General features: G+C 38.4%; 1 protein-coding gene across 5 annotated transcripts in view; it reads left to right on the forward strand.

Annotated features, from left to right (window-relative positions):
• Nucleotides 1-13,310, forward strand: part of EFL1 (elongation factor like GTPase 1) — a 135,230-nt gene that overhangs the window by 98,894 nt on the left and 23,026 nt on the right. For 4 of the 5 annotated variants that reach the window (XM_082448578.1, XM_082448580.1, XM_082448582.1 and 1 more), the window contains 2 exons: nucleotides 3,962-4,109; nucleotides 10,265-11,247. In XM_082448578.1, coding sequence (XP_082304704.1) covers nucleotides 3,962-4,109; nucleotides 10,265-11,247 — 1,131 coding nt within the window. Of the gene's footprint in view, nucleotides 1-3,961; nucleotides 4,110-10,264; nucleotides 11,262-13,310 lie in introns of all 5 variants that reach the window. The other variant, XM_082448581.1, reaches the window with a different exon arrangement.

The following is a 13,310-nucleotide window of genomic DNA, read 5'->3' on the forward strand; positions in this document are numbered from 1 at the left end:
TATTATCCAAGCCGAGTAAAAGCCCAGTCCTAAAGGACCACCTTCTGTACAGCTTTGGCTACATGAGATGAGAGATCCTAGAACCTAGCTTACTTCCTGTCCCATAGCAGACTCAGTAAGATTAATTTCTTTCTCATAAACAAGGTAATCTAATAAACAGAATTACTTAAGATTGTCCATCTGAGTGCCAAAATTTATTTCCTCATATGTGTTGCATTAGATTTTTCTGAACTTTGTAAATAATAAACTAAAATGATAGAAGGGGCACCCAGTTTTCTTCATAATTTTAAAAGGAGTATTGCTACTTTTCCCAATCAAGTATATTATTCTTGCTGGATTTGCCATGTGTATTCTTGATTATGTTATTGAAGTGTACCCCATTCTATATTTCCATGTCTGAAGTTTATACCCATTGTTCTGTCGTCTTGTTACTACAGTGTCAACATCTTATTTTACATTTAGAATGTCTGGGAATACTTCTCTTGACGCTAGTCTCATTCCTCTGAGCCCTCAGAGGATATTTATTGTCTCTTTACTCTTTGCCCTAGTTTCTTATGCCCATCCTTACTTTGGGGCAATAGCCCCTCTCTCTACGGATTACATGTCTAATGACTATTGGGATGTCCCACCCTCCTATACCTCAACTTCCCAGTAGTATTGCCCCTGAGAAGCACTGGGCAGTTGCATTGTTTATTTCTGAATAGAACATGTGTCCCCAGGCCCTCTTTTCTTTTTCATGCTGACAAACTGGGTTAACTAATCTAGAAGACAGCCTTTTTACTCTTCTTTCGGTGTGAAGGCATTCCGAGCATTTGTTCTTCCACTTTTCTTTCTCTGACTTCCTAAGCTGAGGTCCAGATGTCATGGTGGCCGCCACTCTGCTCCATGCCCACGGGGTCTACTCAAAATCCAACACCCAGACACAGAGAACTCCACATGCCCAAAGCCATTATTATTTTCAGCGTCATCATTGATCCTTACTGTGTGCTACATTCTAAGGATTTGACATTATCTCATTTAATCTTCTCAACAGCCCTGTGCTATTTTTTATCCTCATCTTCACATGAGGTAAACTGAAGCTTAGAGAAGTTAGTTAGCTTGCCCATGGCCTTACAGTTAGCAGTTAGTAAGTGGTTGAATCAGGATTCAGACTCCTGCCTCTGGATCTTTATTTTTAGGAATCCAAGAAATTCTGTTTACCTGAGAGCAGAGTTACTGGTTTCCAGAATTTTTTTCATCCTTTATCCATATCAGTTAAAATAAAAGAGCCCTCTATACGTATGTTTATGTAGATACACGAACTTTTGTGCTGATGTTTTATGTTCATTATGAAATACACACAAACATAGAAATTACTTTAAAAATTGAGATGAAAATGAAATAACTGTCTTTAAAATATTCTTATTTGTCTTTGATGGAGATATGCACTGTATATATAAATAGGTGAATATGTATTATTTATTTATGATTGTGGTTTATAGTTGCATTAGTTATGTAATACTGCCTAACATATTAATCCAAAATTTGGTGACTTGAAAGAACAGTAATCACTTATTATTTTTCACAGTTCCTTTGGTCAGGAATTTTGGAAGGGCTCAGTTTGGGGATGTCTCATGCAGTTGTAGTCATATATCACAGCAGGCTGCAGCCGTCTGAAGGTTTAGCTGGACTTCCACGGTGGTTCACTCACAGGTGCTCATAAGTTGGTGCTTGCTAGGGACCTCAGTTCCTCCACAGGGACCTCTCCTCATGGCTGCTTGATTTTCCTGGAGCACAGTATGGTTACTGGCTTTAGCCAGTAGTCCAAGACACTAAAACAGAAGCTGCAGTACCTTTTGTTAGCTAGCCTTAGGAATCACATATCACTTCTGCAGTATTCTATTGGTCAGACAGGCCAAATTTCTTTTGAAAAAGCTTCTTCTTTGCTTATTGTTACACTGTCACCTTTGCCTTGAAGTGACAGATTTAAGTGTGTATGTGAATGTGAGTGGGTTTTTTGTTTTTGTTTTTGTTTTCTTAAGAATTTGTGGACTTCCCTGGTGGCACAGTGGTTAAGAATCCGCCTGCCAGTGCAGGCGACACGGATTCAAGCCCTGGTCTGGGAAGATCCCACATGCTGCGGAGCATCTAAGCCCGTGCGCCACAACTACTGAGCCTGCACTCTAGAGCCCGCGAGCCACGGCTACTGAGCCTGTGCTCTAGAGCCCGTGAGCCACAGCTACTGAAGCCTGCGTGCCTAGAACCCATGCTCCGCAACAAGAGAAGCCACCGCAATGAGAAGCCTGTGCACTGCAACGAAGAGTAGCCCCCGCTCGCCGCAACTAGAGAAAGCCCACACGCAGCAGTGAAGACCCAATGCAGCCAAAAATAAACAAATAAATTTATAAGGAAAAATTAAAAAAAGAATTTATTAGGTCCTCATACTGGTAACATTGTTTTGTACTTTGTAATTTGGTGATGGAGAGCTGACAAAAAGCTTTGTCGTTTTTTTTTTTTAATTATTCCCTTGGGCTTGTGTGATATGTATTATTAGTGGTCTTCGTGCAAGAATCTTTTTAAGCCATATTTCAAATTCTGTGAAGGTTAACTTAACACTAGATAATATCTGTCCACTGAATTCGGCAAAGGAAAACTACAAATGCTGAAAAGGAAAACATGAGGGTACATCCGTCGCCCCCACATACAGTGAAATCCCACTCCCTGTCTTCCGTCAGCATTTCATGCATCCCATATGTGGCTCATGACCACGACCTGTGAGGGTGCCGACACCCATTATGGAGTGTGGCTCTATGGCTGTCTGCCTGCAGGCTTCAAAACCAGTGTGTCTGTGATCTTGAGCACAGGTTCCTTAAGCTTCTCTATGCCTGTTTGCTCATCTATAAAATGAGAACAGTAATCATCCCTGCCTCATAGTTAATGGGTTCATATATGTAAAGTGCTTATCTGGCACACTTAGCACTGTAAAGCGTTACTTATCATTAAGAAAAGCTTATTTAAAGAATAAATAGATAATGGGAAAATAAATAGATATGGAATAGATATGGGTAGTCAACTTTGGTAGAATATATTGAAAAACAACTGATTGCAGAAAGCTCCTGTGGTTTGGTTTGTTTAGCATGTTGAAAACCAAGCATTGAGGAATTAACTGAGTCCTTCCTTCAGACGTAGAAGTGAAACAAGACTGCGTAAAAATGCCTTCAAAGCCAAGGTCTCTGCTAAGGTAGTAACAAGAGAATTCCTATGACCTGCCTTGAGTGAATAGTGGCCACCACGCATATGAAAGGCGTGAAAAAGCAGCCGAACTCAAGATGTGGATCCAAATCCCTACCTGTACCCCAAGAACTGTAGGGAACAAGCAATTAGATACCGAAAGCACCAGCAGAGTGGAATGCAGAAGGTGCCCATAGCTCACGGGATAAAGTGGCTGCTTAGTGTAGCCCAGCTCTCACCCAAAGGGCAGCTTTATTCTAAAATCCACAGGTCTGTCAAGGAGTTTCATAAATAATTATTTTAAATATGAGCTTCTGGTACAGTTTCTTGAATTGAGTGTCATACTGAATGCTTCCTTTGCTTATTTGTTGCTTTTATAGTTTTATAGGTACTGTTGGGGAAGAGTTCTGTTACGTTTCTAGGTATATATACATGTGTAATACATTTAGGTGGATTTACAAGTATAACGATGGTAGTTTATATTTGCTGAGTGTTTGAAGAAGTGGCATAGATCAGCTTTGGGAGTCTCAGTGATATGTTTGTGACACGTGTCTCATGTGAGCTATCTGTACAGGTAAATTACTAGAGGGTAGTTTTCTTCACATTGCTATATTATTTGGAAGAACAATGAACCATTATTTTAAGAGTTTATTTCATTATACTTTTCCCTTCAGTTTTCTCACGGATGTTATCTTTAGATTATTTTAGTCCTTATCTTGTATTTAATCAGTATTTCATTTTGTTAACCTAGGTGAAATGCCTCAGCTCGTCAGAGGAATGAAACTGTTAAACCAAGCTGATCCCTGTGTCCAGATTTTAATTCAGGAAACGGGAGAGCACGTTTTAGTCACAGCAGGGGAAGTCCACCTTCAGCGATGCCTGGATGACTTAAAAGAAAGGTTAGGTGATAACAGAGATGGAGAAATGATAGCCCCAAAATCGGTGGGATGCTTTAGCGTTTCCTAAACCCATTGAACTTACACTGTGGTTTGTCTTTGGAGAAAAATTAAGTGTCCTCAACTTAAACATGAACTGTTATTGTGTTACTGGATCATAGATTTAATTTTTAATAACTGACAAATAGTATTCACTGCTATACTTGCATGATTTTGCATTTTTAGGTTGAGTCATAAAATATTTTCACATATATGTATTTTACTTTAAGCATATACACACACAGCATATCAGGGCAACAAAACAAAATCATATTTTGTAAACATAGGCTGTAATTAGGATAGACTTCCTTTCCTTATTGATGTGGTCTCTACAGTGTAAACCTTCGGTAAATCTTTGTATTTCTCTATCATGGTGATACATAAGTGTCATAAAAAAGGCATCCCAAATAACTTTTTGCAAATTATGTTTTTCCTCTTTATTCCAAAGGTAATATATGTTTATTGTAGCAATTAGGGAAATACAGAAGAATAAAAAGAATCATTCAATTACCATGCAGAGATAACTATGACCATTACATTTGGGTCCATAAATCCCTAGTCTGTTCTATGTGTATTCAAATACCTACAGATATCTATACACAGCTCTGATTATTTGGTTAAGATAAACTTCTGGAAGTATAATTGCTGATTCAAAAGGTGGCATATTATATTGCTGGCATATTTTTTAGGCTTATGATCCATATTATCCTTAAGAAAGGCTGTTCCAGTTTACACTGTAACTAGCAAGATGTATTTGAAAGTGTCTCTTTTCCCAAACTTTTGCCAGCCCTGTATATCATAATTTTTAAAAATTTCACCAACCTGGAAGACGAATAAAAGGTGTTCATTGTTAATATACGCCTTCTGTGCTTAGTAATGATATTGAAACTTTTTTTTTTTAATTTATTTATTTTTGGCTGCGTTGGGTCTTTGTTGCCGCGCGCGGGCTTTCTCTAGTTGCGGCGAGCAGGGGCTACTCTTCGTTGCGGTGCACAGGCTTCTCATTGCGGTGGCTTCTCTTCTTGTGGAGCATGGGCTCTAGGCACGTAGGCTTCAGTAGTTGCGGCACGCAGGCTCATTGGTTGTGGCTCACGGGCTCTAGAGCACAGGCTCAGTAGTTGTGGCGCACGGGCTTAGTTGCTCCACGGCATGTGGGATCTTCCCGGACCAGGGCTCAAACCCTTGTCCCCTGCATTGGCAGGCGGATTCTTAACCACCGCGCCACCAGGGAAGTCCCTGAAACATTTTTTAATATGTTTATTGGCCATTTGTTTTTCTTTGATGAGTCACCCTGTAATGGCCTTCCTTCCTTTTATGTTTCAATTTTCTGGGACTTTAATAACCATAATAATAATTATAGCTAAAATAATAATTATAAATAATCAACATGATTACATACTAAATACTACATGTTAGTCACTGTGTTGAACTCTGTGTGTCTCGTTTAATCCTTAAAACAACCTGGTAAAATTGGTGGTGGTGGTAGTAGTAGTAGTAGTAATAGTTGTTGTTGTAATACAGTACTACTTTACTACTACTAATAATAATACAGTAGAATAAGAAGAGCTGCTCCTGCAGCACCATCCATTTGGGTTTCTTTAAATGTTTTTATAGCCATAATTAGTACAAAATTGGAAGGTAGGTTTTTCCGTCTCTTTCATGTTGTCACCATTTTCTTAGAATTTCTGAAGGTATAATTATAATGTTGATTAGAGAATAATCCTAATTGGATAAATCGTAAGGCATAATGTATTTTAAAATAGTAACTTAATTCTCAGAGGGTTATTTTCTTAACAGTACTGAAATGTTATGTTATTTTTTGGAGTTTTTGAACTAACTTATTTTCTCTCTTTTCACACTCTTTGCTACCAAATTAACATCCAATGTTAAATAACCTTACATTTCTCAGGCCATTAACTCCTCTTTAAAAATAATGCTTTATGGTACTTAGAATTATATTTCAAGTAAAATTCCCCCTTCAAATCTAAAACTAATTTTAATTGAATTACTTATTTGTGGTTGAAATTTTTTAAAGTGACAGCATCAAATGGTGGCAAAGATGTAGAGCAAAGATATAGGAATTCACCTACACAACTAGTGGGAGCGTGAGTTGGTACAACTACTTTGGAATGTAGTTTGGGTATTATCTACTAAGGTAGGAGATAGTTATTTCCTACGGCTTGGCAAATCTATTCCCATTTCTATTCTATATATACTTAACACAAAGTTGGACAAATGTGCATCAATAATATTCATAGCAACAAAAATTTTAATAGCCAAAAACTGGAAAAAACTCAAAATAAAATGCATAAACAAATAAATTACAGTAAATCCATACCATGGAATTTTATAGAATAATCTCAGTGAACAAGCTAACTACACAAACATGGATGAATTTCACAACATAATATTGAGCAAAAGAAGACAACTGAAGAAAAAAATGTTTGATTCTATTCATATAAAGTCCAAAAAGCAGGCCAAACTGAACTATATATAGTATGGGGGTTATATGTTTAGGTGATAAAAAAAATAATTTAAAATGGATTACAATGAAAATCAAGATAGCAGTTACCTTCATGGGGTTGGGAGAATGCATAAGGGGGCCTTCTGAGGGCTAGTAATGTTCTGTTTCTTAACTTGAGTAGTGGTTTATTTACATGGTGTTCATGTTGTGGTAAGTCATAGATCCAGTAGAGTGTTGTTTTGTGTACTGTTCTATATGACTGTTAAATTTTACAATTATATACTTAGAATAAGAACATATATATAATGCTAGAGGGTTTTTTTACCTCTCACAGGACAGAGCCTATGCCTTCTAATATATAAGCTTTTTTGACTTTGATACACATGTGCAGGAATGCGCTATGTACATGCGTGGGAGACAAGGAGGCTCCTGTGGTCTCTAGGCCAGAGAAACTGTCAGAGCTCTTATCCTACACCTCTCAAGGTAGTCATGATCAGATATGGCAGGAAGCCACAGGAAATTGCTGATGTAGTTGGAGTCTACTGCACTTCTTTTGAAGTAATCACAGGCTCTGCACTGCCAGGATTTAAAGAAACTTTAGCCCTGAGGCACTTTGTAGGTGTGACAACCAAATGCACACCTCCCCTTCCATGGTGTGGAGTGATTTTAATTAATCTTATAAGTGACGACTATGGGAGAATTCTTGGGAACCTTAGAAACTGGAAGGACTAATATGACTTTTAGTAGCCCTTTTGACCTTATGGTACGAGGAAAATAGGACAGTGTCATAGTACTCAATTCTCATAGTTTCAAAGCTGTGCAGTTGGTTTTCTTGAAAGTTCTAAGTATGTTGAACATACTTTCTCTAAATAAAGATAATTAAAAAAATATTTCCCTGTTTCGAAGATTTCTAAGTGCTTTTCTTTTTTAAAAACCAGGAGTGGGTATTAAATTTTATTAAATGCCAATTTAGCATTTTTAAAGATGGTTACATAGATTACTTTATTAGACACATTTAATGTGATATTTTAACAGATGTCCTAATACAAATCAAGTTTTAGAACCTATAATAAAAACTACTTAGGGGCTTCCCTGGTGGCGCAGTGGTTGAGAGTCTGCCTGCCAATGCAGGGGACGCGGGTTCGAGCCCTGGTCTGGGAAGATACCACATGCCGCAGAGCGGCTGAGCCCGTGAGCCACAATTACTGAGCCTGCGCGTCTGGAGCCTGTGCTCCGCAACAAGAGAGGCCGCGACAGTGAGAGGCCCGCGCACCGCGATGAAGAGTGGACCCCGCTTGCCACAACTAGAGAAAGCCCTCGCACAGAAATGAAGACCCAACACAGCCATAAATAAATAAATAAAAATTAAAAAAAAAAAAAAACTACTTAGTGTTGTAGTGAATTATTCCTTTAATATGCTGTTTAATTGGATTTTTCGTTATAGCATAATGGCTAAGAGCATGGATTCTGAGGTCAGACCTCGATTTGAAACCCAGCTTACGAGCTCTGTGACTTTGGAGAAGTTATTTGATCTTTCTTATTTGATTTTCTCCTCTACAAAATGAGGATAATAATATACCTACTAAAGAAATAACACATGTAAACCACTTACCACAGTGCCTCATACATAATAAGTGATTAGTAAAAAAAAAACAAAACACACACATATATATCCATTTTTGTCATTTTTTTTTTTTTTTAAATTTTTATTTATTTATATTTATTTTTGGCCGTGTTGGGTCTTCCGTTTCTGTGCGAGGGCTTTCTCTAGTTGTGGCAAGCGGGGGCCACTCTTCATCGCGGTGCGCGGGCCTCTCACTGTCGCGGCCTCTCTTGTTGCAGAGCACAAGCTCCAGACGCGCAGGCTCAGTAGTTGTGGCTCACGGGCCTAGTTGCTCCGCGGCACGTGGGATCTTCCCAGACCAGGGCTTGAACCCGTGTCCTCTGCATTGGCAGGCAGACGCTCAACCGCTGCGCCACCAGGGAAGCCCCTGTCATTGTTATTTTATCTTAGATTTTATATCTCAATTCTTGGGTAAGATTGAGCTACAGTTTTGTGTATGTCTGCTGTCTTTGTCAGGTTCAAGTATCAGAGTAATTTTAAATGAATACAGTGTCAGGTAGACATCCATCTTGTGTATTCTGCAACAATGTATATAGAATTGGAGTAAACTAATCCTTGAAAGCAAACAAACTAACTAGCAAAACCAAAACCTTTCTTGGAAGTGACTTTTATTTTTAGAAAATTTTAATTTTCTTCCATACATTATGGTCTATTCAGGTTCTGTATTCTAAAATCAGTTTTGGTAACATATTTTTAGAAAACCATCCATTCATTGAGTTTTCAATTTTATCACAAAGTATGAAATAAGATAAACCAAATTCCTGCCCTAAACCCACAAAATATAGAAAGCAAAAACAAATCTAGAATCAAAAGTAAGCATTTCAAAACCTTTTACTTTTAGTATTTAATTTCCTTATTGAATAACATTTCCCAGGGAAAAAGCATTGTTCCAAGATCCAAAAATTTCTTATATATGTGTACATACACACGCATTTATGTATGTGTACATACATATATATATGTACATTTATACATATGTCCATCCACCTTGCCAATAGTAGATCAGACCAAAGCTTTAGTATTACCTGGGAATGAGGTAAACAGAAAATAAGAGAAAAAGAAAGATTGCGTGGTTTCATTGTCATCAGAATCAGACCATGCCAGTTTCCAGAATCTGCCCTCTGTGAACTTGTAACTCATCTGGAAGAAAGTGCAGCATGAAACTAAACTTGACACATTGTGAGAAAGGGGGCTTTCTGAACTTGGTGCCAGAGTGAGGTTCAAGACCTATGAGGTTCAAGACCTATGCGGTCTAGTAGAGTAGCCACTAACCACTTATGGCTATTTTAAATTAAATTAAGATTAAATAAGATTAAAAATTCAGTCCCTCAGTCACATTAGCCGCATTTCAAATGTTCAGTAGCTACGTGTGGCTATTTAAATGTAATTAAAATTAAATGAAATTAAAACTTTGTTTCCCCAGTTGTACTAGCCACATATCAAGTACTCTGGAATCATAGTACAGATATAGAACATTTCCATTATTTCAGAAAGATCTTATTGGAGAGTGCTACTCTAGACAAACTCCTAGGTCTTGCCAGCCTCACCATGAGCCTCATCAAAGCCAAATCCACTGTCAGGATTTGACTGGATATCCTGAAGTTCTGTGATTTTTTTTTTTTTTTTTTTGTCTATTTAGAGTTATAATCATTGATCTTTTCTTCTCCAGATTCTTAAAGTGGCAGATATTATTTTAAAGAATTCATGTCAAATCTTATTAAAACATTTATTCTCCACTCAAAACATTCTTATCTAAATACATGGTTTATTTATTTTGAGAATGAACAAAGCAGTGAGATTCTAGTATATGCCAAGAACTCCCTGAAGGTCTGTTCCCATTAGAGGTGGTCTTTTGAATCTGAAATGAAAGCGGTTATTGAATTCTGATATAATGTAAATTACCAATATTTCCTAGTAAAATAATTTTTATATTTCTATGTTTTTGCAGAATATTCATTATGTGATATTTCTACATGGGCGTTTTGATGCCATTTTGATTATAACCTTGTATCATTTCTCTTGACTCTGTAGGTTTGCAAAGATTCAAATCAGTGTATCTGAACCCATTATTCCATTCAGAGAAACAATCACAAACCCCCCCAAAGTTGACATGGTCAATGAAGAAATAGGCAAACAACAAAAAGTTGCAGTCATACACCAAACAAAAGAAGATCAAAACAGAATCCCTGAAGGAATCCAAGTTTACTCTGGTGGGCTAATCACCATGACAACCCCCAATAAACTTGCCACACTCAGTGTTCGAGCCATGCCCCTTCCAGAAGAAGTCACTCGGATTCTGGAAGAAAATAGTGATTTGATTCGTTCTATGGAGCAATTGATATCCTCTTTGAATGAGGGTAAAAACACTCAGATGATTCGCCAGAAGACCCAAGAGAAAATTTGGGAATTCAAAGGAAAACTAGAGCAACATCTAACAGGGAGAAAATGGAGGAACACTGTTGACCAAATCTGGTCATTTGGCCCAAGAAAATGTGGGCCCAACATATTAGTAAATAAAAGTAAAGATTTTCAGCATTCAGTATGGACAGGCCCAGATGGCAAAGCTTCAGAAGAAACCAGTAGATACCGAGATTTGGGCAATAGCATCGTGAGTGGCTTCCAGCTAGCAACCCTCTCTGGCCCCATGTGTGAGGAGCCTCTCATGGGTGTCTGTTTTGTTCTGGAAAAATGGGACCTAAGTAAATTTGAAGACCAAACAGCAAGTGATAAACAGAATCAAGAACAAAGTGATCTGGTAAAAGAGGGACAGGGGGAAGGTGAAACCTGTTCTGGTAGAGATGAACACCAAGACCTGCAAGGTGGCTGCTCCGAGCCCTTTGAGAAGAGGGCTTCCCAGAGAGGAGAGTCTTCACTCACCGACTGCTATGGACCCTTCTCAGGACAGCTCATTGCCACCATGAAGGAAGCCTGTCGCTATGCACTGCAAGTGAAACCTCAGCGTCTGATGGTAGCAATGTACACGTGTGACATCATGGCCACCAGTGATGTTCTCGGTAAGGCAAGAAAGGTAAAGACAGTGAGAAATACCATGAATAACAGTGGAAGTCTCCCAGATCAGAAAGCTTAAACTCATTTAATATTTTTTTTTGCAGAAGCTACATTATCATCTGATTTTCAGGAACTAAGATCTTAGAAAGCCAGAGGCCTTAAATATTAAAATCTTGGGGGCAAGGGAGCAGAAGTTTTGCCAACTTAGGATATTTTATTTTGCAAAAATAGGAAGACTTTTCTGTAACAGAAGGTCTGGTAAATGAGGTTTAAACTTCTCATATATTTTACCATCCAAACCCGTGCAGTAGTTTTTCACAAGGGAATAACCATATCAGTCTGGGTAACCAAAGTTGTGACAACGATCAGAGAATAAGGTGACATTCTCGTACTCCTAACACAAAGGGCTTCTGTGAATTCTGGGTCTCTTCTGAAGAAGAAGATTATTTGGGACTTTATCCACTGCTCACTATTATATCAGATCCTACTGCTGATTTTTCTCTCTTTGGGAGAAGAACCTTTAAGATCTCAGGAGACGTTGAACCCTGGCACTTGGTAGCTATTTTGACTTTTGACAGATTTTACTTAAGTGAAACTTATTTTCTTCACCTCTGAAAAAGAAGGTAATAATTCATTGGAGGCTGTGAAGAGTAGCATGAGAACACAAATATGGGACCTAGAACCATGCCTGGCACACAGTAGTTCTCTTTACCCTCTTGAGATCTTGGAACTGCTTCAGCGGTGAGGAGGGTAGAAGGGGGAATTGAGCACTGGATGAGCGAGTGGACCAAATTGTTGTGTTTTCTCGAGCTCTGAGGTCCTTTGAGTCAATACGTGGTTCCTTTACATTCTTTTTGGTAAGGTTCTTTTGCCGATTAATTCATAAAAGCATAAATCTAAATTGTTGGGGGTTTTCTTCCCCAAAAAGAAATTTAGGCTTGCATCACAGTAAGGTTCCTGTGAGAGAAACTGGGCACCCATAGCAGCATTTCAAAAACAGTTGAGTTAAACACAGGTACGTAGATTTGGTCACTCTGGGACGGCTTAAAGCCAGTATGTGCTGTGAGTCAGATCTGCAGATATGGCCTGGAATATGTGGTGTTTCTCAACCTGACTTGAATACAGCATCCTATTAACATCTCACGGAATCCGTAGCTTAGTTCGAGGAACACCGATCTAGACCATTCCCAGGTGTTCTTCACATTTCCATTGAGAACATTCTTAATTTAAGAAGGCAAAGGTAGAACTAGAATCAAGCAGTCTTAATTCCTTCAAAAAAAGACCTCAGAGGTCTTCCCCAGTCTCTCCTACACTGACAGATGCTTATACCACCTCTGTTTGAATACTTCTGTTGATGGGCAGCTCACAGCCATTTCCAGGATTAAACTGTCTTTCTCATATTGAGCAAAAAAGTCTTGTCCCCTGCTGGTTTCTCACCATTCATACCACCGTTCGTCCCTCTTACATGCAATAACACTTCATATATTTGAGGGGAGCATTCGTTTTCTAGTTTTATATCTAGGGGAAAACTCTCCACATCCTTCAGCTGGTTTTCAGAATATGATTTTTTTTAATCCTTCCATTGTTCCAGTTGCTGTCCTTCGGACATACTTCATTCGGTCAGCCTCCCTCTTAAATAAAGCAGCCATAAACAGCACCCCAGATACTATCTCACCCGTACACAGACACAGACACAGACACGCTGCTACCTCCCACATGCGGTACAGCGTTCTTCTTTTAATGCAGTTCAGCAGTTGCATCTTGTCATTCACTTGTGAGAAGTCAGGATCAACCTCCTTTTTTTTTTTTTTTTTTTAAAATAAGTTTGTCTTCCTATTTTGTTCCCCCAGAAGCCAGATTTAAATTTTAGTGACTGAAATTATGTAGAACTCCTATATTTACATATGAGTAAACTGGGTCTATACAATTAATTTCTTCCCTTAGGTTGTGTGTGTGTGTGTGTGTGTGTGTGTGTGTAAAATACATAATAAACATTACAACAATAATGAAGGAAGTTTTGGGGTTTTTTAATGCCAAGAAAAAGAAGTCTCAACACCATAATCTTTTT

This window comes from Balaenoptera physalus (genome assembly GCF_965194825.1).
Source record: "Balaenoptera physalus genome assembly, chromosome: 2".
Lineage (NCBI taxonomy): Eukaryota > Metazoa > Chordata > Mammalia > Artiodactyla > Balaenopteridae > Balaenoptera > Balaenoptera physalus.